Source organism: Camellia sinensis, unplaced genomic scaffold, assembly GCF_055761805.1.
Source record: "Camellia sinensis isolate YWXY unplaced genomic scaffold, ASM5576180v1 Unanchor3, whole genome shotgun sequence".
Classification (NCBI taxonomy): domain Eukaryota; kingdom Viridiplantae; phylum Streptophyta; class Magnoliopsida; order Ericales; family Theaceae; genus Camellia; species Camellia sinensis.
The window spans coordinates 17193454-17221347 of NW_028129178.1; the positions used below are offsets into that span (position 1 = coordinate 17193454).

At 42.4% G+C, this 27894-nt stretch overlaps 3 protein-coding genes across 3 annotated transcripts; 2 read left to right on the forward strand and 1 right to left on the reverse strand.

Annotated features, from left to right (window-relative positions):
• Positions 1–567: 567 nt before the first annotated feature.
• On the forward strand, positions 568–4428 carry LOC145816111 (uncharacterized). The gene is made up of 6 exons (XM_082912357.1): positions 568–1395; positions 1462–2385; positions 2557–2804; positions 2955–3336; positions 3439–3730; positions 3992–4428. The coding sequence occupies exons 1-6, from the start codon at positions 568–570 to the stop codon at positions 4426–4428; spliced, it is 3111 nt and encodes a 1036-aa protein (XP_082768483.1).
• Positions 4429–4430: 2 nt separating this feature from the next.
• On the forward strand, positions 4431–5053 carry LOC145816112 (uncharacterized). The gene is made up of 2 exons (XM_082912358.1): positions 4431–4695; positions 4743–5053. The coding sequence occupies exons 1-2, from the start codon at positions 4431–4433 to the stop codon at positions 5051–5053; spliced, it is 576 nt and encodes a 191-aa protein (XP_082768484.1).
• Positions 5054–5158: 105 nt separating this feature from the next.
• LOC145816113 (uncharacterized) lies at positions 5159–27722 on the reverse strand. Its single transcript, XM_082912359.1, has 7 exons — positions 27549–27722; positions 26893–27386; positions 26479–26806; positions 26002–26385; positions 25551–25841; positions 8949–9795; positions 5159–5250 (listed from the first exon to the last, which is right to left on the reverse strand). The coding sequence occupies exons 1-7, from the start codon at positions 27720–27722 to the stop codon at positions 5159–5161; spliced, it is 2610 nt and encodes an 869-aa protein (XP_082768485.1).
• Between the last annotated feature and the right edge of the window lie 172 nt (positions 27723–27894).

The window sequence follows — 27894 nt, forward strand, 5'->3', positions numbered from 1 at the left end:
TCCAGACACCATACCAGGCCATTTGTTTTTGTGAAGCTGCTAAGATATGGGTTTACTTTTGAGAGCCATCTACGGATGTTGTACATAACTTTCATATTCCTTTTGTTATGCCCAATTATCGGGCTAGGACTGTAAATGTGTATGTTTGTACACGATATCCAAGGATATAGTTTTAAACTTTATCCGCTTTTAATGACATATGTAATGCATGAGATCCTGGCATATCGGAAATAGCTCAATGGAGTATGTTTGTATTATGTTATATTAATATTTTATGCTTCCGTTAAGGCCCCGTACAGTATGTACATCAGTTTTTATGTCCGTTTTTGCATAGGTCATGCCCGAACCTTTAGGGGTAGGTTCTTGGGTTGTGACAGTGGTATCAGAGCACGAGTTGCTATCTCACACACGGATCCATTGAGCTGTAGGGTGTCTAGAAAGGATTTAGGCCTCATGCATGACATCCTAAAAATATAAGACAAGTTCAATGGCAACATTTAGTGCACTCTGATAATGCTAACCATGTCGCACTATGTCAATAGTATTTAATTAATTGTTGTGTAGATCATGGTGAGAACAAGGACAGAAGATGTGGAAGATGCCACCTCAGCCCGACTAGATAGGATAGAAAGGATGCTTATGGAAATGGCAGAGACTTTACGGCAACAACAGCAACAGCCTCACCAACAACCGCCACCACCACCAGTACCCCCACCTGTAGTGCAAGATTTTCACGCTGAAGACCGAACTATCACTCTCACTAAGGACTTTAAAAACATGAAACCACCAACTTTCAAAGGAGGAATAGAACCGATGAAAGCTGAGGCCTGGGTATTAGGCATAGAGAAGTTATTTGAAGTCTTTCCCTGCACCGAAGCTCAAAAGGTACAACTAGCTGCCTTTACTCTTGAGGACGAGGCACGGAGGTGGTGGATGCTTACGAGGACAATCCATCCAGGGTTAACATGGGACAGATTTCTGGGGCTGTTTTATGATAAATATTTCCCCCGAAGCATGCGGGACAAAAAGGTGACTGAATTCGAAACTCTCAGACAAGGGAATAAGACTGTTGCTGAATATGAGGCCCAATTTGCAGAGTTAGCCCGGTTTGCACCGCATATGGTGGACACGGACTATAAGAAGGCACGAAAATTTGAAGGGGGCTTATGGGGTGCTATCTTGGACCGAGTCAATATGTTAAAGTTGCCTACCTACGTAGATGTGCTGAAGAGGGCTGTTATAGCTGAGGGAAACCTTGCTGCTCAGAACCGGATTGCTGAATGGAAAGGAAAGAGGCAAAATAATCAATGGTCAAAGGGAGCGGCTACTCCACCAAACAAGAAACAAAACTCAGGGACTTCGAATACTTTTGCCCCTAATCAGGGTACGATTCCTGTTTGTTCGGAATGTGGAAAGAGGCATCATGGGATATGCTAATGGAAGTCTGGAGCCTGTTATCAGTGCGGCAAAACGGGTCATTTGATAAAGGATTGCCCTCAGAGGAATCAACGAAATGGTAACAGGGCTGCTACTAGCTCAGCAGGGTCTACACCAACTACTAACACCAAGGCACCGGTCAAACCTAACAACAATAAAGACATAGCGAGACAAGTCAGAGTGTTTGCATTGGTTCCAGGAGATGTGCAGAATGCAGCAACAGTGGTGTCAGGTACATTTATGGTTCACGGTCATTCTACTTCTATCTTATTTGACTCTGGCTCTACCCATTCCTTTGTGTCAAAATTATTTGCACAAAACTTAGATAAAACCGAAGAAACACTGTCTTATATGTTATGTGTATCTTCACCTATGGGAGATTCTGTGCTTTGTACTTCTGTTTATTGTGGTTGCGAACTCGAGCTTGGGGATGTCCGGGTATATGCCAATCTGTTACCTCTCGACATGACTTATTTTGATATTATTCTGGGAATGGATTGGTTGGGTGAATATGGTGCAACTATAGATTGTCTAACTAAACGAGTCAGTTTCCACCCTTCGGGACAATTAGAGTCTACCTTACAGGGGCATGGCGTAATTTCTCCACCTTATTTGATCTCGACAGCAAAGGCATGTAAATTAATTCAAAAAGGGTGTCAGGGGTATTTATGCAGTGTTTTGGAGGGGCAAGTAGTGAATGGAACTGTTGACATGATCCCAATTGTGTGTGAATTTCCGGACGTCTTTCCTGAAGAATTACCAGGGCAGTTGATAGACCGTGAAATTGAGTTTACCATTGAAGTAGCACCGGAAACTCAACCCATTTCAAAGACTCCGTATAGAATGTCGCTAGTTGAGATGAAGGAATTGAAAATGCAGTTGCAAGATTTATTGGACAAGGGGTTCATCCGTCCGAGTGTGTCTCCGCGGGGTGCACCAGTTCTGTTTGTAAAGAAGAAGGATGGAACACTTCGGCTTTGTATTGACTATAGGGAACTTAATAATGTCACAATCAAGAATAAGTATCCATTACCAAGGATTGATGACCTATTTGACCAGCTGCAGGGGGCACAAGTCTTTTCCAAGATTGATCTACGGTCTGGGTACCATCAATTAAAGGTCAAGGCTGATGATATTGAGAAGACAGCTTTTCGAACCCGGTATGGTCATTATGAATTTTTGGTTATGCCATTCGGAGTTACTAACGCGCCAGCAGCTTTCATGGATTTGATGAACCGCGTTTTCAAGCCTTATTTGGATGAATTTGTGGTGGTCTTTATTGACGATATTCTCATCTATTCGAAGAATGCAGATGCTCACGAGAATCATCTTCGTGTGATCCTTCAAACCCTTCGAGAAAAGAAATTGTATGCAAAGCTGAAGAAATGTGAATTCTGGCTACTAGAGGTGGCATTTCTGGGGCATATCATCACGAAGGAAGGAGTTTCTGTTGATCCACACAAGATTGAGGCAATCGTAAATTGGCCAACTCCTACTGATGTGACTGAGGTGTGTAGTTTTATGGGGCTAGCTGGTTATTACAAGAGATTTGTTCAAGATTTTTCTAAAATTGCTGTGCCACTTACACAACTAATACGAAAGGGAGTTGCATTCGAATGGTCAGAGGAACGAGAATTTGCTTTCCAGGAATTGAAGACAAAGTTGACAACAGCACCAGTTTTGGCCTTACTATCCGGTACAGAAGGATTTGTAATCTACAGTGATGCTTCGCACAAAGGGCTTGGTTTCGTACTTATGCAAAACAGAAGAGTCATCGCTTATGCATCTAGGCAGCTGAAACTCCATGAGAAGAATTATCCCACACATGATCTGGAGTTAGCAGCAGTAGTCTTTGCTTTAAAGATATGGAGACATTATTTGTACGGTAGCACCTGTGAGGTATACACTGATCATAAAAGTCTCAAGTACCTTTTTTCTCAGAAAGAATTAAATATGCGGCAACGACGGTGGTTGGAACTTCTGAAAGATTATGACCTGTAGATTCACTACCATCCTGGTAAAGCCAACACAGTTGCAGATGCGCTCAGTCGGAAAAATATGGGGATTTTGGAAGATATGGCAAGTATGGTTACGGGACAAAAGGACTTGGCAATTGAATTGGATAAGGTGGAATTGAACCTTGTGTTACATGGTCAAAAAGCCCTAAGAGCAGCGATAGTGGCACAACCAACCTTACTTGAAGAGATTAAAGTGCACCAAATGGAAGATGAAACTTTGAGGAAGATACATGATGAGTTCGAAACAAAACCAAAACCGGGATTCGGTGTAGTAGGTTTAGTGCTCAAATTTCAAAACCGACTATGTGTTCCCAATGTGAGGAGTCTTAAACAAAAACTGATGGAAGACGCACATACCTCACGATTCTCAATGCACCCAGGAAGTACTAAAATGTACCGAGATTTGAAGCAGAATTTCTGGTGGCCAAGTATGAAGAAGGAGATTGCGGAGTTTGTCTCTAAGTGTTTGCAATGTCAACAAGTAAAAGCGGAGCATCAAAGACCTGCCGGATTATTGCAACCTCTTCCCATCCTAGAATGGAAATGGGAACATTTAACCATGGATTTTGTTATGGGGTTGCCACGGACTCCTCGAGGTATGAATTCAATTTGGGTCATTGTGGACCGATTAACTAAGTCCGCCCACTTTCTGCCGGTAAAAACTCAGTATAATGCAGACAGATTAGCAGAAATTTATGTAAATGAAATTGTGAGGCTTCATGGTGTTCCGGTCTCAATTGTGTCAGACAGAGATCCTAAGTTTGTTTCTAGATTCTGGCAAAGTTTACAGGAAGCAATGGGTACAGAATTAAAGTTCAGCACGGCTTTCCACCCTCAGACCGACGGTCAATCCGAGAGGACGATACAAACTCTTGAGGATATGCTCCGAATGTGTGTACTAGATTTTCAAGGAAGTTGGGAAACCCATCTACCGTTGATAGAATTTGCGTATAATAATACCATTCGAGCATAGACATGGCACCTTATGAAGCTTTGTATGGAAGACCTTGCCGTTCTCCCGTGTGCTGGGTTGAAGTTGGAGACAAATCCTTATTAGGGCCTGAAATTGTTCAGTTGACCACTGAAAAAGTTCACGTTATTCAAGAAAGGTTGAAAACTGCTCAAAGTAGGCAGAAAAGTTATGCTGATAATCGACGGAGAGATTTGGAATTTGACGTAGATAGCTATGTTTTCGTGAAAGTCACTCCGATGAAAGGGCACCCAAGATTCGGAAAAAAAGGTAAGTTGACACCCGATATGTCGGTCCTTTTCAAATTCTGGAAAAAGTGGGTTCGGTAGCTTACCGAGTTGCCCTTCCACCACATATGAGTCAAGTGCATAACGTGTTTCATGTCTCTATGCTTCGTGGGTACCTTCCGGATCCGTCACATGTTATTGACTACCACCAAATTGAGTTGAATGACAAGTTGATTTATGAGGAAAGACCAATTCGCATTCTGGACCGACAAGTAAAACAACTACGAAACCGTGAGATTCCAATGGTAAAAGTTGAGTGGCAAGAACATTACGGAATCGACGCAACATGGGAAAGAGAGGAAGAAATGCAACATCAATACCTACACCTGTTCCAACCCTAAGGTAACCCAAGTTTGGAGGACCAAACTTATTTAAGGGGGGGAGAGTGTAATAACCCGACAATCTCACATGATTTCTGTTATATTCTTAGTCCTCGATTGGTACTTTTAAATGCTTACTGTGTAGTTCTGTGAAAAATTATGACTAAGGAAGTAAAATCCATGTCTATGAATGTCTATCTGTCTCACAAGGAAACTATCTGTCACCATTAATACGTTTGAATTAGAAATTGGAAGCCTTAACAGCTTAATTAGCTGAAATTGATTATATATCTGTGATCAGCATACTTTTTAAGTAATATTAAGCATGTTTGCGAAATTTTAATTTTGGAATGATTAAACGATTCATTTTTGTCTTATATGCCTTATTTATGAATATATATACTTCTAAGACTTCATGAGCCTTGGTCAAAAACAAAAAAAAAACGTAAATGCCATTTTGGGGGAGAAAAGAAGAGAAAGTGAAGAAGAGAAATTGGGGGAGAAGGGATTCAACAAGAAAGCTTGGCAAAATTGTTAGAGGTGTAGGATTGAATTCAAGGTAAGCTCAAGTCCTTATTATGGCCACTTGGAGTTGTAATTGATGTGTATGTTTGATTCATGTCTAATTCATGCTTGATTAATGAGGGTTTCTCTCAATTGGTTGCTTATGCATCTAGATTGGGTGTGGTATGAAATTATACTTCAATCTACAGTTTTCTATCATCACTTCATGGAATTATGCATATATCATGTGTTATGTGTCAAGGATATGAAAAACTTGAATCCAAGAGTGGAATTAGAGAGAGAGATGGCTTGTTGAAGCTTCTAATCTTGGTTAATTTATTATACTCAAGGTAGAATCCATGTTATAGTGATGTTAGGTGGGAATATTGCATTAACCTAACTTTGGGTTGGATGTAAAAAAATGGAGTGAATACCAGGTTGGGACTCGAATGCAAGTTCAGAATTTCAGAATCTGCTCGGTCCGCTCGAGGGGCGGAAAGCCCGCTCGAGCGGGAAAAACCACCTCTCAGCAGTTTTGTGCATTTTACAGTCCGCTCGAGCGCACAAAGTGGCGCTCGAGCGGGAGACTCATTTTCAGGAAAAATTAAATGTTTGTTCAGTTTTGAGTGCTTGCCTCTCTGGTATTTTTAGAATATTTTACAGATGATTTTAAAGCGGTTGTAAATGCATGCAAGGTGTAAGACTCCGGAAATGTTTTTACCAAAAAAAAACGAAACTAATGTATTAATTGTGTGCAGGGCACATTCCAGAAGGAAGCAACACGCCACCTCAACACTGTGAGTAGTAGTACCTATGTAATGTTGTGCAATCATGCCAATGTTTTAAGGCATGTAAGGCAATTATGTTAATGTCTCAAGCATGTAATGTACTTATGCATGTTTAGGATATGTTAATGTTAAAAGCATGTAAAGAAAAGCATTACAAGGGCTAGATGCCATTTTCAAGGGCCTTGTGCCACAAGTTTCAAGTGTATTTCAAGGGCCTTGTGCCACAACTTTCAAGTGTGTTTCAAGGGCCTTGTGCCACAACTTTCAAGTGTATTTCAAGGGCCTCGTGCCACAAATTTCAAGTGTATTGCAAGGGCCTCGTGCCATATGTTCAAGGGCTTCGTGCCATCATGTTTCAAGGGCTTATAGCCACATGCTCATGTCACAGGATTAGGCCTAGGGCCAGGATGAACTAAACGCAGAATCAGATAAACCAAGTGCATGCTGCATCTTTTTATGTATTGATGTATTTAAATTTCAAGTTAGACGTCGTTCATCATGTATTACTACTCATTGAGCCCGGCTCACTCTCTATTATGTCCGTTTCTGTAGGTCATCACTCAGGGGGTCAATCCTAGCTTGACGCTGTCCCTTTTATCAACCTTTACATGTCCAGACACCATACCAGGCCATTTGTTTTTGTGAAGCTGCTAAGATATGGGTTTACTTTTGAGAGCCATCTACGGATGTTGTACATAACTTTCATATTCCTTTTGTTATGCCCAATTATCGGGCTAGGACTGTAAATGTGTATGTTTGTACACGATATCCAAGGATATAGTTTTAAACTTTATCCGCTTTTAACGACATATGTAATGCATGAGATCCTGGCATGTCGGAAATAGCTCAATGGAGTATGTTTGTATTATGTTATATTAATAGTTTATGCTTCCGTTAAGGCCCCGTACAGTATGTACATCAGTTTTTATGTCCGTTTTTGCATAGGTCATGCCCGAACCTTTAGGGGCAGGTTTTTGGCTTGTGACAGTTTGTGGTGTTTTGTTCGTCTATTATTTGTTGTTGAGTGTACCTGGGGTATGCTCCTTGTAAACTTGTACATTTTATTGTCTTCATTTTATATTTTTTTGTAACTTTCTCTTCTAGCTCTCAAGAAGAAAGTTTTTATCTAACTTTTTCCATCCTTCTCCATCCTCCATTTTGTTTTAGGCACTAATTAACTTAGACAACTAATTGTTTCTGTAGTAAGCTTAAGTGGCCCTGTTTAACTCAAGCTAACCTTCTTTAGCCTCTAAGAACGAGAATTTCTGGATATAATTGGGGCTTAAAGATATTAGTTTTAACTTAAGCACCTTATTTAAGGTTTTCTAAGTCACCTAAGTATTCAATTCTCAAGTGCAAAAGGATGAATTTGAATTCCTTTTGATTTTCTTCCAATTTCTCTTTCTTTTATCTAACTTTCTCTTCTAGCTCTCATGAAGAATGTTTCTCTCTAACCTTCTCCGTCATTCTCCCTCCTTCTCTATCTTGTACAAGAAACTAATTAACTTAGGTCACCAACTGATTCATTAGCTTAAGTGGGAAGTTTAACTCAAACGAACCTTGAACAACATCTAGGAAAGAGAATTTTCTGTGTAATTTTAGCTTAATGATTTTAGTTTAACTTATGAACCAGATTCAAGGTTTCTTAATCACTTAAGTGTTGAATTCTTATTCACCCAAAAAAGTGTTGAATTCTTGAGTCCACAAGCATGAATTTGAATTCCCTTCGATTTTATTTCTAATTCTCTTTTATTTCTATAACTGTCTTTTTTAGCTCTGAAGAAGAAAGTTTCTCTCTTTACTTTCTTCGTCCTTCTACATCCTTCTCTATTTTATTCTAGGAACTAATTAGCATAGGCCACTAATGGTTTCTTTAGCTTAAGTGGCCAAGTTTAGCTTAAACTAACCATCTTTTTTTTTTTGGGTGAATAAACTAACCATCTTTACACTCTAAGAAGGAGAATTTTCAATTTAATATAAGCTTAACGATCTTAGTTTAGCTTAAACACCTTATTTAAGGTTTTCAAAACCAGCAAGTGTTCAATTCTCAAGTCCAAACGAATGCATTTGATTTCCCTTTAATTTTCTTCCTATTTCTCTTTTGTTTCTCTAACTTTCTCCTGTTGCTCTCAAGAAGAATGTTTCTCTCTAACTTTCTTCGTCCTTCTTCATCATTCTCTATTTTGTTCTAGGAACTAATTAGCCTTGGCCACTAATTGTTTCATTAGCTTAAGTGGCAAAGTTTAACTCAAGCTAGCCTTGCATAGCCACTAGGAACAAGAATTTTATGAGTAATCGTAGCTTAATGATATTAGTTTAACCTAAGCACCTTGTTTAAGGTTTTCTTAAACACCCAAGTGTTCAATTCTAAATTCCAAAAGGATGAACTTCAATTCCCTTTGATTTTTTCCCTATATCTCTTTCCTTTCCCCAAGTTTCTCTTCTTGCTCTCAAGAAGAATGTTTCTCTCTAACTTTCTCCATACTTCTCCATCCTTCCCTATTTTCTTCTAGGAACTAATTAGCTTAGGCCACTAATTGTTTCATTAGCTTAGGTGGCCAATTTTAACTCAAAACAACCTTGCTTTTCCTCTAAGAACGAGAATTTTCGGATTAGAGGCACACCAAGGTATTTCACTGGGAGGGAGCCCTCAGTAAAATTGGCAATCTGGAGAATATCCTCTTTAAGCTCTCTACTACACCCCGAGAAAAAAATATTACTCTTACTAGGATTAGGGGTAAGGCCCGATAGATCCCTAAACTCCTCAAATCCCTGCATGATAAGAGTAACAGCACCAGGATCCCCTTTGCTGAAGATCATCAAATCATCAGCAAAACAAAGGTTGACAATTTTAGTTTTCTCACACCTCCAGTGGAATTTGAACAAAGGGCTCCTAGATTTCTCAGCCAAAATCCTAGCAAGAATTTCCATAGCCAACACAAAGAGATACGGGGGCATAGGGTCCCCTTGTCTTAATCCCCTAGCCCCTTTAAAATACTCCTGAAGGCTCCCATTAATACAAATTGAGAAAGAAGGGCTCGTGATACAAGCCTTTATCCAGGTAATCATACAAGGAGGGAAAGCCATAGTTTTAAGCATATCAATGATAAAGTCCCATCTCACAGTATCATAGGCCTTCATAATATCCACTTTCATGGCACACTTAGGAGAATGAGAACTCCTATGGTAACCTCTCATAATCTCTTGGGACAGGAAAATGTTGTCCAAGATCCTTCTACCTTGGACAAAAGCAGACTGCACAGAATCAATCAGATCAGGAAGAGCCAATTTAAGTCTATTAGCTATGATCATAGCAATGCATTTGTAGATGGTATTATAACAAGAGATGGGTCTATAGTCACCAACATGAGTAGGATTAGGAACTTTAGGAATAAGAGCTATGATGGTACTATTGACCTCAGAAAGAAGTTTACCCGAGTCAAAGAATGACTTAATGGCTAAGGTGACATCCTTACCAACAATATCCCAAGAGCTTTTAAAGAAACCAGCGGAATACTGTAGACGTCCCCGAACGCCCCGGGAGGGTGAGTCCCGTTCTGTTCATATTCAGGCTCACTACAGTTCAGGACTCTCAAATTGTCACGGTTCTTAATCTGAACCAAAGAGTCCAAATCCGGCAAATTGTTTTGAGAAACAGATTTTTAGAAAAGAAGTGCCAAACATGGACTGCTTTGCTAGATACAGAGTCGCCACCTAAATATTTTTATGAGGGGATTTAGGAAACCCTGACTCGGTGCCAAAGGCCACATGTCCGTCATCACCAAAGTAGCCTCGGCTCGGGAGCTTGGGTACGATTGGGGAAGGTCAGCTATGAGCACCCCCTCTCGCCCGATTCGAAGATCGGCCTCTACTAACCGTGATATCGAGTTTTGAAAACATTATGCGTTCTTATTCCGGTTATTAGCCTAGAATTACTATGTTATGCGCACAACAAACAAGTATAGACCAAATCGCCTAAATTGGAACAAAACATTTCATGTTTGTTTTGAAAATAGTTTGCCACACGCAAGTAGGCTAAAATGCAGATTTTGCCACCCTCAAGTGGGCTTTAGAAAAGATGGTTTTGCCACTATCTAGTGGGCTTAAAACTCACGGTTTTAGTGCATTATTCCAATTTAGGTAATTCAACCTCGACCCACAAGCATTCAAGTAGTTATATCACATCAGCAAGTAGCCTCATGGTAAGCATGCTGTCATGGCAACACTCACACGCATGCAAGGATGCTAAAACATAAATGCTCATCGAGTACTCCAAGCCAAAACAGAAACTAGTTAGTAATCATATGCATGATCCTAGTTCATGTTAAGATGGCTAATGCAACACATGCAAAATGCAACTAAGATAGGCTCGGCTAATCTACAATGACATGTGAGATGCTACAACTAGCACGTATTCAACTTGGAATTGAAATACAATGCAGTTAGTATGATGCGCCGAGCCCGGTGCATGCAAGACAAATGTATGGATGCACGCATGCATAGCATAAGGTATGCTAATTTAAATATGCCCTAATACTAACCATCAAAAGCATGTAAGTAAAAGGGAGAAAGAAGTGGGGGTTGGAAGACATGCACACACGCACCCACACTTATTACAAATTCGCCCTCGCTTGGAGGGACCAAAAGAATATACACATTAATTATTACAGACCACTTAATTAATTAACAAATTAACTAAACTATGGAAAGCAGTAAAGGCCTCGGGAAGCGGATCCAATGCGCGCGTGCTCGAGTTTGCTCGAAAATCCAACGCCATGCACAAGTTTGCCTCTGTTTTCCCTGCTCTGCTCCTCTGAAAATTGCACAAGTCCCAGGGAGCACTCTATGGACACTGTGGAACACCACCGGCTAAGACAGAACACCACCGCCCATGTCGGGATGGTCATCGACCATTTGTAAAGCCATCGGCCAACAACGGATAGCCGGTCGGCAGTATAGATGGCCGGCCGGCCAAAGCTTCCTGCAGAACCTGTTTTGACAGCAGCAGAAGGCAAAACAAGGCATGGCAATGCATTTCAAGCAAATGTATGCACCACCACATCCCTTATCATATTTATGACTCACAGGGGTACAGTGCTCGATTCTCGGACCACCAATCGCGCATTTCAATGCGTGATGGCCCAAGAGATCAAGTATGCATTTTCAATGTAGAATGAAATGCACATAAACAAACAATGAGCTCAACCTCTATCATACTCAATTCAAGAGGCAAAGCATGCATGCCAATGTAATGCAACCTAGGCATGTGAGCTAAGTGTGCAACATGATCATGCAAACAACAAAACCATGTGCAATAGGCACATGAACTAAACAAGTAAGCATGCAAGGCATATAACATCAATGTTAATGACACACATGCAATAACATGAAAGGCATAACACATGTAGATATGCAAAGCAACTCAATACAAGAAGCATGCCAAATGCGATGACACTTAAACATGCAACACGTAAATAGGCTAAGTACCTAAACATACAAACATGTATAGCATGCAACAACATGCCAAAGGGATGGTCTTAAACTAATTTGGACAGCTCTCTACTAGGTCCAAAACAGCGGCCAAATGTCATGGAAATGAGGGCCAAAACACATACAAGCATGCATGCACACAAGGTCCAACACTTAGGCACCAAAGAGCAACTTCGAAGCGCACTTAAAAGAGGATAAACATGGATACATGGCATGCATAGAAAGCTCTGAAATCATGTTATAGAAGGTGCAAAACCAAGTAAACATTTCAAGCTAAGCATGCAACAATGGTCTAAAACTCAAGGCAAGCCAAGGGGGTTTACATGGTAGCTATACAAAGCAAAGCATGGATGACCCGAATGACCCAAAACAGACCTCAAGCACACTAAAACATGCATAAAAGCTTCACAAAGCTAAGCCAAAACAAGTAAGCATAGTGGTCTAAATGCTTGATACATGTTAAGGGAATTTCATGGCATTACAAGACAAGTATGCAAAGCAAGCATGGTGTGTCTAAACCAAGTAAAAACAGTGCTATATCATGGAAAAATAAGCACAAATAACACTTAAGACATGGCCAACATGAACTTAAAAATGGTGCTCACACATGAGGCTAAAATGGCACTTTTTGAAGACAACAAGGAGAGGGGATGGCCCTCTCCTTCTTGGGATCTTAAACCACCATCCTCACCACTAAAATCCCTCAAGATTTCAGTGGTGAGGAGGCCCAAACAAGGTGGTCCCGAAGCTCACCAAAAGTAGCACAAAATGGGGCCAAACAAGGCCTAGGAGGGGGTAAACGAACCCAAACACAAAAGTGACCTTAATTAAGTATCTTAAACAGAAAAAAACAAAATTTTTTTATGTTATACACAAAGCCCAAATCCGCAAGCAAGACAGGCTAAAAGGGTGTGCAAAAACGGGGAATAAAGAGGGAAAAGGGGTTACCTTTGAAGACCAGCAAGAACCAGCAGCCTTTAGACCCAAAAATGCAACCCTCAACCTCTGAAAACAAGCTCCAAGAACCTCCAAGTGATGATGGAAGTGTGTGGCTATGAAGTGGTGTGCAATAGGTCAAGAACAAGACCCTTTTGGACCCTCTAACCCACCCAAATGTAGAGAGAGAGGGAGATATAGAGAGAGAGTGATATATATATCTTATATATCAGATTTTTTCAACCCTCTAAAGGGGAGGAGAGGCCCTCTTTTTATAGAGAAACCAAGGGGGCAAAGCTTCTCTTAGAAGCTTTGAGCAAAAAGGCCAAGCTTCTCTTAGAAGCTTGGAGCAAAAGGGCCAAGCTTCTTGCAGAAGCTAGGGAAAGGGGTCAAGGGGTTCAAGCTTCTTCAAGAAGCTAAAAAAGGGTCAAGCTTCTTGGAGAAGCTAAAAAGGTGAAGCTTCTTAGAGAAGCTAAAAAGGTTCAAGCTTCTTGGAGAAGCTAAAAAAGGGTCAAGCTTCTTGGAGAAGCTAAATAGGGTCAAAAGGTTCAAGCTTCTTGGAGAAGCTAAAAAAAGGGTCAAGCTTCTTGGAGAAGCTAAAAAGGTTCAAAAGGTTCAAGCTTCTTGGAGAAGCTAAAAAAAGGATCAAAAGGGTCAAGCTCCCTCAAGAAAAGGTCTCGGCCAGGAAAAGTGGCCGATTGATCAAAAACAGTGGCCGGCCGACCAAACACAATGCCGACCGGCCATCAATAGTGCCGATCGGCCATCACCAATGGCCGGTGGCAAGGAAACAAGGCTGGTGGCCTCAAGCCATGGCCGGTGAGGTGTGGGGGTGGCCTACAAGCTATTTCCCACCCTCAGAAGCAAAACAATAAGTGTTTGATGTAAAACCAAACACAAAACAAACAAGTCGAGAGGTCTTGAGGCAAGGCGCATAGCCGAAACCTCCGAGAACTCAAGACGAACACGAACAGGGATGATCATCGAGTGTTCAAACGATGACGTCCAAGTCTTGAGGACGGTCAAAAATGGGGTGTCTACAGTTGCCCCTCTTTGACAGAACTCGAAAGTCATAAAAATGACGAGAGTTAGTGTCAAAGCCCAGAGACGACCCATTTCTGACAAGGCCGAAGACTCAGACAAAAGCATACAAGCTACAAATAAAGGTATGCACCCGAGGGCAGGGGCAAAATGCAAGGCAATGCACAAAGTCGAGCATAACTCATGATCATGCAAAGAAACATAGGGACCTATCCCAGTGTTTCGGAAAGGTATAAGCATTGGAACGTATTCTAAATGCTCTTAACCAAAGAGAGAGGAACATAGGGACGCATCCCTATGTTCCGGAAGAGCGGAAGAAACATAGGTATGTATCCCAGTGTTTCGAAAAAGTGAAAGAAACATAGGGGCGTATCCCGGTGTTTCGGAAGGAAAGAGAAACATAGGGACGTATCCCAGAGTTTCGGAAGGAATGAGAAACATAGGGACGTATCCCGGAGTTTCGGAAGGAAAGAGAAACATAGGGACGTATCCCGGAGTTTCGAAAAGAAAGAAAAGCATAGGGACATATCCCAGTGTTCCAAAGTGGTTCAAGCACCAGAACATATTCCAAATGCTCTTAACCAAAGAGGGAGAAACATAGGGACATATCCCGGTGTTACGGAATGGTGTGAGCATTGGAACGTATTCCAAACGCTTTTAACCGAAGAGAGAGAAACATAGGGACGTATCCGGGTGTTCCGGAAAAGAAGAAGAAACATAGGGACGTATCCCGGTGTTTCGGAAAAAGAAGGAGAAACATAGGGACGTATCCCGATGTTTCGGAAAGAAGAGAGAAACATAGGGACGTATCCCGGTGTCTCGGAAAGAAGAGAGAAACATAGGGACGTATCCCGGTGTCTCGGAAAGAAGAGAGAAACATAGGGACGTATCCCGGAGTTTCGGAAGGAATAGAGAAACATAGGGACGTATCCCGGTGTCTCGGAAAGAAGAGAGAAACATAGGGACGTATCCCAGAGTTTCGGAAGGAATGAGAAACATAGGGACGTATCCCGGTGTTTCCGAATAGGAAGGAGAAATATAGGGACGTATCCCGGTGTTTCGGAAAGAAGAGAGAAACATAAGGATGTATCCCAGTGTTTCGGAAAGAAGAGAGAAACATAGGGACGTATCCCGGTGTTTCGGAAAGAAGAGAGAAACATAGGGACGTATCCCAGTGTTTCGGAATGAAGGAGAAACATAGGGACGTATCCCGGTGTTTCGAATGGAGAGAAACGTAGGGACGTATCCCGGTGTTTCGGAAAGGTATAGAAGCATAGGGACGTATCCCGGTGTTTCGGAAAGAATGAGAAACATAGGGACGTACCCCGGTGTTTCGGAGAGAGAGAAACGTAGGGACGTATCCCAGTGTTTCGCAAGGAATGAGAAACATAGGGACGTATCCTGGTGTTTCGAATGGAGAGAAATGTAGGGACGTAGCCCAGTGTTTCGCAAGGAATGAGAAACATAGGGACGTATCCTGGTGTTTCGGAAAGAAGGAGAAACATAGGGACGTATCTCGGTGTTTCGAAGAGAGAGAAACGTAGGGACGTATCCCGGTGTTCCGCAGGCAATGAGAAACATGGGGGCGTATCCCGGTGTTTCGAATTGAAGGAGAAACATAGGGACGTATCCCAGTGTTTCAAAACAAGGAGAAGAAACATAGGGACGTATCCTGGTGTTTCAGAACAAGGAGAAGAAACATAGGGACGTATCCCGGTGTTTCCGAACAAGGGGAAGAAACATAGGGACGTATCCCGGTGTTTCAGAATGAGAAGGGGAAACATAAGGATGTATCCCCGTGTTTCCGAATAAGAGAGAGTGCATAACAATGCAAGCGAAATGGGTGCATAACAATGCAAGTAAAGAGTGTTCATGATAATGCAATACAGGGTGCACAAGGCCGTGCGAGTGAGGTGCACAAGAGAAGTGCGATAAAATGCATTTTCTATGCAAGTGTGGGGGCATTTTCTATGCAACAAACAGGAGCATATTCTATGCAATATTGAAAGCAAGCATATTCTATGCATGAATCATAATGATGCGCGGCACACATGTAACAGAAGTGTATATAAAAGTGCACATTCTATGCAATGGAAGGGCATCAAACATGTACTCTGGTGCCTCCAATTTACCTTTCGGAGGACTTGGCAATACGCTCAGCTCAAAAGGGGATACCCTGTTTATATTGGCGAGAGATAACATCTGCATATAAAACCCTCGGTTGCTGCTTGGACTGCCATTCTGACTTGAAGCAGGCTTACACTTGGGGTCGAGATACACTCATACTCCAGAGAAATGGTGAGGCCTGAGAAGGTGCACCTGGAGTGCAGTCTCGGAATTTGTCGGAGTTGAAACAGACTAAGATGCTCCAAATTTTCCCTCTTTTCTTTTGCTTTGTAGTCTGGAACCTATATGGCTTCAGATAGGTCCTTGTTCTACTGTTCTCCCATGACTTGGGTTGAACCTTGTGGTTTATGAAAGAAAGAATCTTGTTTTGCATAAATGTGCAGAATGGCACAGCACTCTGAGCACAAAATGATTTTTTGAAAATGAGAAAAGGGTTCTCAACCGGGTATTGAGCCTACAACTGAACACAGCATACTATGACTCAACAAAAGGTACACGACCTAAACACATCGAGTAACGCTCAAAAAAGACTCAAAACAAAAGTTGAGGTAAACAAAACAAAAGACACGACACACAGACGTGTTACAAAGACAAGAGACCTTCTCAGTTCGCAAGGAGCCAGTTTCTCCGGGTAGTGTTTGCCACCCTTTTCTCATTTGTGATTCTCACATCACTCTACCACTCAATCTCTGTTTTTCTGAAAAAGCCATTTTCTCACTTTTTCTCTCAGCTCACATTTCTCTATTCTTCAATCTCTCATTTTTTTCATCCCTCCCCTGGGTGGTTGATGGATAAGCTGGAAATTGTGGGCTCTTGCCCTTGGTATTCTACCAGATTCTCAATCTTGTTCACAACAGTGAGTTTCTCCCACAGAGGGGTTGCGCTACAATTGGGTGTGTAGCAAATCTGCAGCTGACATCGGTTGACAATGCTCTTCTGGGGAGTTTGGACGTGATCAGATCTGCCCAGATGAGGGAATGGGATATCTTGTCCCATTCCGGTTCGTGCTTCGCACTTGGCTTGATACCTCGTTGCTTGGAGGATGAGAGAACTTTCAGCTCTTTTGTGGTCAGCTTTAGTGGTGTCCATTTCTGGCGAATATGGTGCCCCTTTCGGCAAGTAGAGTGCCCTTTCTGGCAAGTATGTTGACAACGGAAGAAAGACAGAACACCTGACTCAACTATGCCCCTATTTCATCATTTTGACCATTTTTTGTTTTTGCTTTCTGCTAAAACAATTTTGACCGATATGAAAGTTAGATTAACATACTTGTTCGATTTTTGATTTGAAAATCATGCAAGTCAGGCTATGAGTACTGAAAATTTTCCTTTTTCAGGTCCAAGAAATGGTCCAGTTTTTTGGAAAAATGGAATAATTTTCGAGAGAATAGTCAACCTCAGTAAAAATTCTCTAAAACTATTTTTTTGCAAATGGTCAATGCTCAACGAGCACGGAACCTACTCTTGAGATGCGCAACTTTCGATCCGAAGGAAAATTGCCCATTGCTTGAAAACAGCTGCACGGCAACAGAAAGTTGCCCCTTGTTTGAAAGGCACCACGGCACACTGTATGGCAACGGAAAGTTGCCCCTTGTTTGGATAGCATCGCAGCGCAGCGCATTGTAATCAGTCCTCAGAGTGACGATGACAACCGAACTCTCGGATACAGAGAAGGCAAAGATGATCAAAACCATTGCATGGACATAATCGAATTGGAGTGTTTTACGGCTGGACTTCAGAATGAAGTTGCCTACGTATCCCAAAGATGGGAATCAAGCCTCACGTAGTTCAGGGTTAAGGTACACTCGGGTATTAACCTCTCCTTTTGCGCTCTAACTTTTGCCAAGGCCGCCCTTTCTGGGCTTTCAACCTTGTGAGCTTTGTTGTTCTTTTCTTTTCAGTTCTTTTCATTTCTTTTCTTCTTTTTTCTTTTTCATCTTTTCTTTTCATTTTCTTTATTTTCATTTTTTTTTGTTTGTTGTTTGTTTTTTTTGTTCTTTTCTTCATTCTTTTTCTTGCTCTGACTTTTGCCTGGGTCGCCCTTCCGGGTTTTCGGCCCAGTGAGCCTCTCAAGAGTAAAAGTGTAGCTTTGTCCACGTCAAATGGTTTTGAGATCCCGAAGTCATCTGAATCCAGGAGAATGGCTATTGTTCGCTGACAATGCAGGAGTCCATCCAATGGGGGGCTGAATTTGCCCCTGGTGTTATGGATCGGAACTCAGTTTTTCTTCAGCAATACTTTCTTCTTTCCTCCTTCTGGGATTTGGCATTCTTGCCGACCTTCTTGGATTTGTTGAATGATCCATCTTCGGCTCTTCGAGCACATTTGAAATTCTTTGCCCTAGTTCCAGGGGTGCTTCTAATCTAGCTTTGCAAGCTTCTTTTGATGACATTTGATCTTCTAGATCTGACTTTTCTTGCCGTTGATTCACGGGCAGCTTCGAATCTGGCCACACAGGCCTCACATTGTAGTTGACCTTTGAACTTTCTAAATTTAAGTCCAAGGTTTGAAAATTAGGGGTCGAGTCTTGAGGCTGAGAGCGATCCTAGGCTGCACAATCTCAAGAGCGATTCCACACAAGTCTTCGCAGGACCGCGCAAAACATTTTTTTTGAAATCTTTTAAGAAAATGACAAATCGCTCGCGTTGAAGACAATGTAGGACCAATCTGGATCAAGCCAGGATCCTTCCCAGTACTCACACTAACAAGCATGATCTCAATCATTAAGGGCTTAGCATGCCTCTCTTTCTCTCAATTGATCAAATTTTGCAAAACCCGAGGAATTCCTTCCTCTTCATTTTTATCACAATGTTTCGAAAAAATTTTTGGAAAACTTAGGTCGATGCAATGAATTCAAGGCACAGAAAAGACATAGCTTCTAGTCAAATAGTGTCATCTCATTTAGAATTTCCGGCACCACTGGCACACGGTAGAAGCAAACACAAGAGTGTGAGAATTACTGTTTATTTATTCAGATCTGTTGGCGTAACTGGCTCCAATGCAGAAACAGACTCAAAAGAAAGCAAAAAAAAAAAACAAACACAAAACAAGCAAGTGATGTCTGAGATAACACCCCCGAAATCACCCGACTCTAACAAAACAGGACTGACTCAATACAACAAGACAAACCCGGCTGACTCAGCATGAAAAGACTGACTCAATACAAAATGACAAGACTGACCCAATACCCAAGTCAGAAAGTACAAACTAACATTCGTAAATACTCAAAACAATGCGTGCCAAACGCCACATCTTGGAATAAACTGAACGCCGCCCGCAGGTGGTTCATCCCTCGATCACATCACATTATCCCCCACAAGTTCACTGATCAAGTGCCGATAGACTTTGCAGGACCTAGTGCGGGGATGACCCTCTTGTCAATCAAATTTTGTATCTCGTGACGGAGACGGACGTAACTGTCGGTGTTATGACCGGTCTGTTGATGAAAAGCACAGTACTTAGTCAGGTCATGCTTTGAAGGGAGAGGATCGGGTAGAGGCCGTTGTTCCAACAGTTTCAGATATCTTTTCCTGAGTAGGACCCCTAGGGCTTTAGACAAAGGCATATAGAGTGGGGTGAAAGCCCTCTTGCCTCGGGGTAGATAGTCTGAAGTTCGGGGGTTTGAAGTGGATGTACCAACAAAGGGGATGGCTACTCTTGGTGTGGTCGTAGTGACCATGCCCACTTCAGAAGATCTTGCAGCTGCATCACCGCTAGTGGTCGCACTTGAATTGCGGGAAAACGCCCTCCTAGGCTATTCCTTTTCTCGGTCAATAAGGCCCTGTTTCATAGCGTCCTCGATCTGTACTCCCATCTCATGCAAATCTGAAAAGGTCGGGAAGGGGAGCACGATCATTTTCTGCATTAGTTTGGGCTGGAGGTTGCGCACAACCATCCGTATTTGATCCTTATCCGTTGGCCTAATGGTCATCATTGAGGCCTTGGCCCTCTAGCGGGCCACGATTTCCGAGAAGCTCTCATTTGGCTCTTGGCGGGTGACTTCAAGATCGCGAGTTGTGACCTCAATCTGTGCGTTGTAGGAGTATTGATCACTGAAGGCCTCAGCCATCTCTTCCCAATTCTGTTTCACAGAGTTCTCCAATTTTGCATACCAGATTGCGGCTATCCCAGACAGGGTCTGGCCAAACAATGATAGCTTCTGTAATCTGGTGAGGCCCATCAGCCTTGGTATGTCTGAAAACAGCCGCAAGTGCACCATGGGATCCCCGGACCCATCGAAACGGTCAATATGTGGCATCTTGAATCTGTCCGGCAGCGTCACAGCCGAGTCTGTATACCCATCATCAATGTCAGGAATGGAGTGGGCCCCTTGAGACTTCTTGAACAATTTCTCAAGCTTGCTCATTTTCAATGCTGTGGGGTCTGTCTCGATATCAAAGGGGGGGTCTGGTAGGTTGGTGGGTGTTTTAGGTAGCTGGGGTAGAACCGGGGGCGGAGCTGGCCCTGTCGGAATGTCCGTATCTTCCTGGACATTGGTTGTCTCCCCGAGTGTTGGAACTCTTGGTGGGGGAGGAGCCTGGTGTGGAGTAGATACTCCAGTTTGCTGCTCTAACCTGGCAATTGTCTCTGCCTGTTGGGTTATGACCACAACCTGTTGCTTGGCGAATTCTGCTTGACGGACAGCGTCTTGCTGCATGGCTTTCATACTATCCTGGAGTTGGCGCACCATCTCTTCCAGACCCGACATACTGCCCTGATCTAACTGATCTATCGGTATATCTGTCTCTGTGGTAAAAACAGATATCTCAACCCAACCGCACACAGGTGAGATGGATAATGACTGCTAATCCGAAGACTGTTGAACTGATGATCTGTGCCTGACTGGCCTTTTTACCCTGCCTCTGGCAAAGGAGCACTGATTGCTCTTCAACTGAATCTCTGACCTGACAAAGTCTATTAGCACATGTTCGATGAACCTCGGGGGATATCGGAGCCTTTTGAAGTTATGGTTCCAGGACTACCTAGCAAAAGAGAAAACAGGCAGCACCTCAACCTGATTTCACCAAAACAGATATGAGCATACTATGATGACAGTGCCCTCTACTGAATTCTGTCCCAAAATTCTGCCTGTAAATTGATACCCTCAGGTAAAACTAATTCCCCAAATATTGATCCTGATGCCCATAGGCCTGATACTCAAACTTGCAAACTAATACATGCATTCCCTGTAGAGACGCACTCTAAAAGCACATAACAAGCAAGTGAGAGCCAAAACACCCCTATGTTGGGGTAGGGTTTCCCTGTCCTATTTTGTCAGGAGCTAGGGTTTCACGACGCACGCAGCGGTTTTCAAACAACCTAACATCGGGTAAGCAACCTGTCCTAGTTTGGAATAGTCACTATGGATTTCGATATGCACTAGGACGAATGGTCGAAAAGGGTGCCCCAGTAAAACCGGGGTTTGCGTTCCCATACTGTCAGAGCCCACAACCGGTCAGCCTTATGGCATGCTTTGACAAAGTCAAGCTTCCAGCAAACCGTTCAGGAATGGTAGATGGCAAACACGGTGTCCTAGGCGCACCAATGCACATGCAATGCAAAGAGACACATAAATGAAATCAAAACAGGATATCATGAATTCGAGTCAAGCTCTCAAAAATCCCCAGCAGAGTCGCCAGAAACTGTAGACGTCCCCGAACACCCCGGGAGGGTGAGTCCCGTTCTGTTCATATTTGGGCTCACTACAGTTCAGGACTCTCAAATTGTCACGGTTCTTAATCTGAACCAAAGAGTCCAAATCCGGCAAATTGTTTTGAGAAATAGATTTTTAGAAAAGAAGTGCCAAACATGGACTGCTTTGCTACAGAGTCGCCACCTAAATATTTTTATGGGGGGATTTAGGAAACCCTGACTCGGTGCCAATGGCCACGTGTCCGTCATCACCAAAGTAGCCTCGGCTCGGGAGCTTGGGTACGATTGGGGAAGGTCAGCTATGAGCACCCCCTCTAGCCCGATCCGAAGATCGGCCTCTACTAACCGTGATATCGAGTTTTGTAAACATTATGCGTTCTTATTTCGGTTATTAGCCTAGAATTACTATGTTATGCGCACAACAAACAAGTATAGACCAAATCGCTTAAATTGGAACAAAACCTTTCATGTTTGTTTTGAAAATAGTTTGCTACACGCAAGTAGACTAAAATGCAGATTTTGCCACCCTCAAGTGGGCTTTAGAAAAGATGGTTTTGCCACTATCTAGTGGGCTTAAAACTCACAGTTTTAGTGCATTATTCCAATTTAGGTAATTCAACCTCCACCCACAGGCATTCAAGCAGTTATTTCACATAAGCAAGTAGCCTCATGGTAAGCATGCTGTCATGGCAACACTCACACGCATGCAAGGATGCTAAAACATAAATGCTCATCGAGTACTCCAAGCCAAAACAGAAACTAGTTAGTAATCATATGCATGATCCTAGTTCATGTTAAGATGGCTAATGCAACACATGCAAAATGCAACTAAGATAGGCTCGGCTAATCTACAATGACATGTGAGATGCTACAACTAGCACATATTCAACTTGGAATTGAAATATAATGCAGTTAGTATGATGCGCCGAGCCCGGTGCATGCAAGACAAATGTATAGATGCACGCATGCATAGCATAAGGTATTCTAATTTAAATATGGCCTAATACTAACCATCAAAAGCATGTAAGTAAAAGGGAGAAAGAAGTGGGGGTTGGAAGACATGCACACATGCACCCACACTTATTACAAATTTGCCCTCGCTCTGAGGGACCAAAAGAATATACACATTAATTATTACAGACCACTTAATTGATTAACAAATTAACTAAACTATGGAAAGCAGTAAAGGCCTCGGGAAGAGGATCCAATGCGCGCGTGCTCGGGTTTGCTCGGAAATCCAACGCCATGCACAAGTTTGCCTCTGTTTTCCCTGCTCTGCTCCTCTGAAAATTGCACAAGTCCCAGGGAGCACTCTATGGACACTGTGGAACACCACCGGCTAAGACAGAACACCACCGCCCATGTCGGGATGGTCATCGACCATTTGTAAAGCCATCGGCCAACAACGGATAGCCGGTCGGCAGTATAGATGGCCGGCCGGCCAAAGCTTCCTGCAGAACCTGTTTTGACAGCAGCAGAAGGCAAAACAAGGCATGGCAATGCATTTCAAGCAAATGTTTGCACCACCACATCCCTTATCATATGTATGACTCAAAGGGATACGGTGCTCGATTCTCGGACCACCAATCGCGCATTTCAATGCGTGATGGCCCAAGAGATCAAGTATGCATTTTCAATGTAGAATGAAATGCACATAAACAAACAATGAGCTCAACCTCTATCATACTCAATTCAAGAGGCAAAGCATGCATGCCAATGTAATGCAACCTAGGCATGTGAGCTAAGTGTGCAACATGATCATGCAAACAACAAGGCATAACACATGTAATGACACACATGCAATAACATGAAAGGCATAACACATGTAAATATGCAAAGCAACTCAATACAAGAAGCATGCCAAATGCGATGACACTTAAACATGCAACATGTAAATAGGCTAAGTACCTAAACATACAAACATGTATTGCATGCAACAACATGCCAAAGGGATGGTCTTAAACTAATTTGTATAGCTCTCTACTAGGTCCAAAACAGCAGCCAAATGTCATGGAAATGAGGGCCAAAACACATACAAGCATGCATGCACACAAGGTCCAACACTTAGCCACCAAAGAGCAACTTCGAAGCGCACTTAAAAGAGGATAAACATGGATACATGGCATGCATATAAAGCTCTGAAATCATGTTATAGAAGGTGCAAAACCAAGTAAACATTTCAAGCTAAGCATGCAATAATGGTCTAAAACTCAAGGCAAGCCAAGGGGGGTTACATGGTAGCTATACAAAGCAAAGCATGGATGACCCGAATGACCCAAAACAAACCTCAAGCACACTAAAGCATGCATAAAAGCTTCACAAAGCTAAGCCAAAACAAGTAAGCATAGTGGTCTAAATGCTAGATACATGGTAAGGCAATTTCATGGCATTACAAGACAAGTATGCAAAGCAAGCATGGTGTGTCTAAACCAAGTAAAAACAGTGCTATATCATGGCAAAATAAGCACAAATAACACTTAAGACATGGCCAACATGAACTTAAAAATGGTGCTCATACATGAGGCTAAAATGGCACTTTTTGAAGACAACAAGGAGAGGGGATGGCCCTCTCCTTCTTGGGATCTTAAACCACCATCCTCACCACTAAAATCCCTCAAGATTTCTGTGGTGAGGAGGCCCAAACAAGGTGGTCCCGAAGCTCACCAAAAATAGCACAAAATGGGGCCAAACAAGGCCTAAAAGGGGGTAAACGACCCCAAACACAAAAGTGACCTTAATGAAGTATCTTAAACAGAAAAAAAAGAACTTTTTTATATTATACACAAAGCCCAAATCCGCAAGCAAGACAGGCTAAAAGGGTGTGCAAAAACGGAGAATAAAGAGGGAAAAGGGGTTACCTTTGAAGACCAGCAAGAACCAGCAGCCTTTAGACCCAAAAATGCAACCCTCAACCTCTGAAAACAGGCTCCAAGAACCTCCAAGTGATGATGGAAGTGTGTGGCTATGAAGTGGTGTGCAATAGGTCAAGAACAAGACCCTTTTGGATCCTCTAACCCACCCAAATGTAGAGAGAGAGGGAGATATAGAGAGAGAGTGATATATATATATCTTATATATCAGATTTTTTCAACCCTCTAAAGGGGAGGAGAGGCCCTCTTTTTATAGAGAAATCAAGGGGGTCAAGGGGGTCAAGGCCCTCTCTTAGAAGCTTTGAGCAAAAAGGCCAAGCTTCTCTTAGAAGCTTGGAGCAAAAGGGCCAAGCTTCTTAGGCAAAGGGGTCAAGGGGTTCAAGCTTCTTTAAGAAGCTAAAAAAGGGTCAAGCTTCTTGGAGAAGCTAAAAAGGTGAAGCTTCTTGGAGAAGCTAAAAAGGTTCAAGCTTCTTGAAGAAGCTAAAAAAGGGTCAAGCTTCTTGGAGAAGCTAAAAAGGGTGAAAAGGTTCAAGCTTCTTGGAGAAGCTAAAAAGGGTCAAAAGGTTCAAGCTTCTTGGAGAAGCTAAAACAAGGATCAAAAGGGTCAAGCACCCTCAAGAAAAGGTCTTGGCCAGGAAAAGTGGCCGATTGATCAAAAACAGTGGCCGGCCGACCAAACACAATGCCGACCGACCATCAATAGTGCCGACCGGCCATCACCAATGGCCGGTGGCAAGGAAACAAGGCCGGTGGCCTCAAGCCATGGCTGGTGAGGTGTGGGGATGGCCTACACGCTATTTCCCACCCTCAGAAGCAAAACAATAAGTGTTTGATGTAAAACCAAACACAAAACAAACAAGTCGAGAGGTCTTGAGGCAAGGCGCGTAGCCAAAACCTCCGAGAACTCAAGACGAACACGAACAGGGTGATCATCGAGTGTTCAAATGATGACGTCCAAGTCTTGAGGACGGTCAAAAATGGGGTGTCTACAAATACCCATCCGGACCAGGGGCTTTATTGGCCTTTAAAGACCAAAAAACCTCCTTGATTTCAGTTCAGAAACAGGCTTGGACATCGAAACAGATTGAGAGAGAGAGACTTTTTTATGCACCAAAGATTGAATCCTCTCAAAACCCTTATATTGATCCATGGAGGGGGTACCAAATAAATTGGTATAAAAATTGATAAAAGAGGTGTGGACATCAGTACTATTGGTAGACCTAGTACCATCACCCATGTCAACACTAAAGATTTTCCCTCTATTGATATTACTCTTCACAGACCTAAAAAAGAATTTGCTATTCCTATCCCCAAGGCCAAGCCACTGCACTCTGGATTTTTGAAGAGCAAGGCTCTCTTCTAATTTACTAAGCTTAATGTACTTGTTCAAATCCTCTCTCTCCTGAGATTGCAAACCACTGTTCACAGGATCTTTGTCAAGTTTATATTGAATAAGATCCAGAGTGCAATTTGGACACGAGTAGACGAGTAGAAATGTCACTAAAATCCTTCTTATTCAAAAGCTTAAGGCTAACTTTAAGCTTCCTAAGTTTTTGACAGACCCTGAACATAGGAACACCCTGAATGTACTGCCCCCAAGTGTTAGAAACAATACTTAGAAAATCTGGATGTTGAGACCAGAAATCAAAGTATTTGAATGGTTTCTTGAAAGAGCACTTGGTGGCACTGATATTAACCACAGCAGGGGAGTGATCAGAAATACCAGAAGGGAGAAATTGGGCAGTAGCCTTAGGAAATTTGTCCAGCCAAGCCTCATTAACCAGGACTCTATCAATTTTAGTAGTTATATATGCCCCCTCACTCCTATTGTTAGCCCAGGTGAATTGGCAGCCACCATAAGATAAATCGGCCAACTCAGAAGCATTCACATAAGTATTAAATTCCTCATTTTCATTAGTCCAATTAGGAGTCCCCCCAATTTTTTCCTGCTAGTATCTAATAGCATTAAAATCACCCAGAAAAACACAAGGAACTTTGGATTTAACATGGGAGATATCAAGCATAGATTCAAAAAAAACCTTTCTCAATGTGTGCTTATTTTCAGTATAAACAAAAGTTGCATAAAATATTTCATTGGAAGCCAATTCAACAATTTTACACAAAATATGCTGAGTAGACATAGAAAGCATTTGAACATCACAAAAAACATTGTTCCAGCACACCCAGACTCTACCAGTTTCAGTTGGTTGTGAATTAGAGAGCATAGGCCATTGATCAAAACATTTACCACAGATACTACTCTCATTTGACTGTTTTATTTTGGTTTCCAAAACCCCCACGACATGAATATTTTCTTTAAGCACAAACTTTTTAACTTCTTTTTGTTTAGAAGGATCATTCAATCCTCTAACATTCCATGAAGCAATTTTTACATTCATAGGGACATAAAAAGAGATAGTGACAAAACCCACAACCAACTGAAACTGTGTTACCTCTTTTTCTGCCTCTGGCTGCTACTACCTTTGCCAGAGGGCTTGTTCATCACCTGCTGGGATGGAGTAGCAGAGCTAGAGAGCAACTTTTCAGCCTTAGTTTCTTTAACCACATTGTCTAGCATTTCAGCAGCATTTGGAACCACCAGCTTTTCAATCTCGAACACCCTCTTTTGGAACCTACCCACATCACTACTTTCAGAGCTCTGCTCTTCCCTGGATGAGCTCTTGTCAGCAGAAGTCTCATGAGTGTCAAAGGATTGATCAGGTGAGTCCACCACAGTACTAGCAGGTTCAGAAACTGGAGCTAGGACTGGAATTTCAACTACTACAGAAACTGGAACTGGGATAGGATGTTCCACTACTTCTGGGATAGTTTCCAACTCAGGTTCACCCACCTTCCTCTTCCCCTTAGCTTGAACAGTGGTCCAATCTTCTTCCTGAACATGGACATTTTCCTCAGATGTCTTCTGCAGGGAAATCAGCTTGGCCACCTGTTGAGACACACACTTTTGAGTGCTATGTCCAAATATTTGACAATGTTGACACCTTGATGGCAGCCCCTGATATTCGACTCTGATTAGAACAACATCATCATCATGCCTAAGTTGGAACTAAGTGGGCAGTTTTGAGGTGGCCTTAATTTTCACACAGACTCTAGCAAACGCCACCCTACTACCCCGAGCCATAAGCTGGTCCATGAAAAAGGGATGTCCAATTGCACTGGCAATCTTACTCAAACCATCAGGATCCCAATATTCCAAAGGGATGTTAAAAAACTTCACCCAGACAGGAATTTTTGTTGATTTATCTGTAGATAGCTTCATCATCCTTTTCCATTGTTTCAGAATAAGGAGATAGCCACCTATATATCATGGGCCTCCTTCAAGGACTTCTCTGCAACTATCAGGGGTATCAAAAATAAAGAACATGAACCCATCCCCATTAGTGAGAACCTCCTTGAGGCCCTGAGTTTTCCACATCCCAAAAGCACTGTTACGC

Excerpts from the sequence above, each read along its gene's own strand:
- LOC145816111 (XM_082912357.1), top strand. The coding sequence starts at position 568 with ATGGTGAGAACAAGGACAGAAGATGTGGAAGATGCCACCTCAGCCCGA. Across the intron at positions 1,396-1,461 it reads CTAATCAGGGTACGATTCCT|TGCGGCAAAACGGGTCATTT; the intron begins GTTTGTTCGGAA and ends GCCTGTTATCAG. Across the intron at positions 3,337-3,438 it reads TGTACGGTAGCACCTGTGAG|ATTCACTACCATCCTGGTAA; the intron begins GTATACACTGAT and ends TATGACCTGTAG.
- LOC145816112 (XM_082912358.1), top strand. The coding sequence starts at position 4,431 with ATGGCACCTTATGAAGCTTTGTATGGAAGACCTTGCCGTTCTCCCGTG. Across the intron at positions 4,696-4,742 it reads CCCAAGATTCGGAAAAAAAG|TGGGTTCGGTAGCTTACCGA; the intron begins GTAAGTTGACAC and ends TTCTGGAAAAAG.
- LOC145816113 (XM_082912359.1), bottom strand. The coding sequence starts at position 27,722 with ATGATGAAGCTATCTACAGATAAATCAACAAAAATTCCTGTCTGGGTG. Across the intron at positions 27,387-27,548 it reads GTAGGGTGGCGTTTGCTAGA|GTGGCCAAGCTGATTTCCCT; the intron begins GTCTGTGTGAAA and ends GTGTCTCAACAG. Across the intron at positions 9,796-25,550 it reads TTGAGAGGATTCAATCTTTG|GATGTCACCTTAGCCATTAA; the intron begins GTGCATAAAAAA and ends ATTGTTGGTAAG.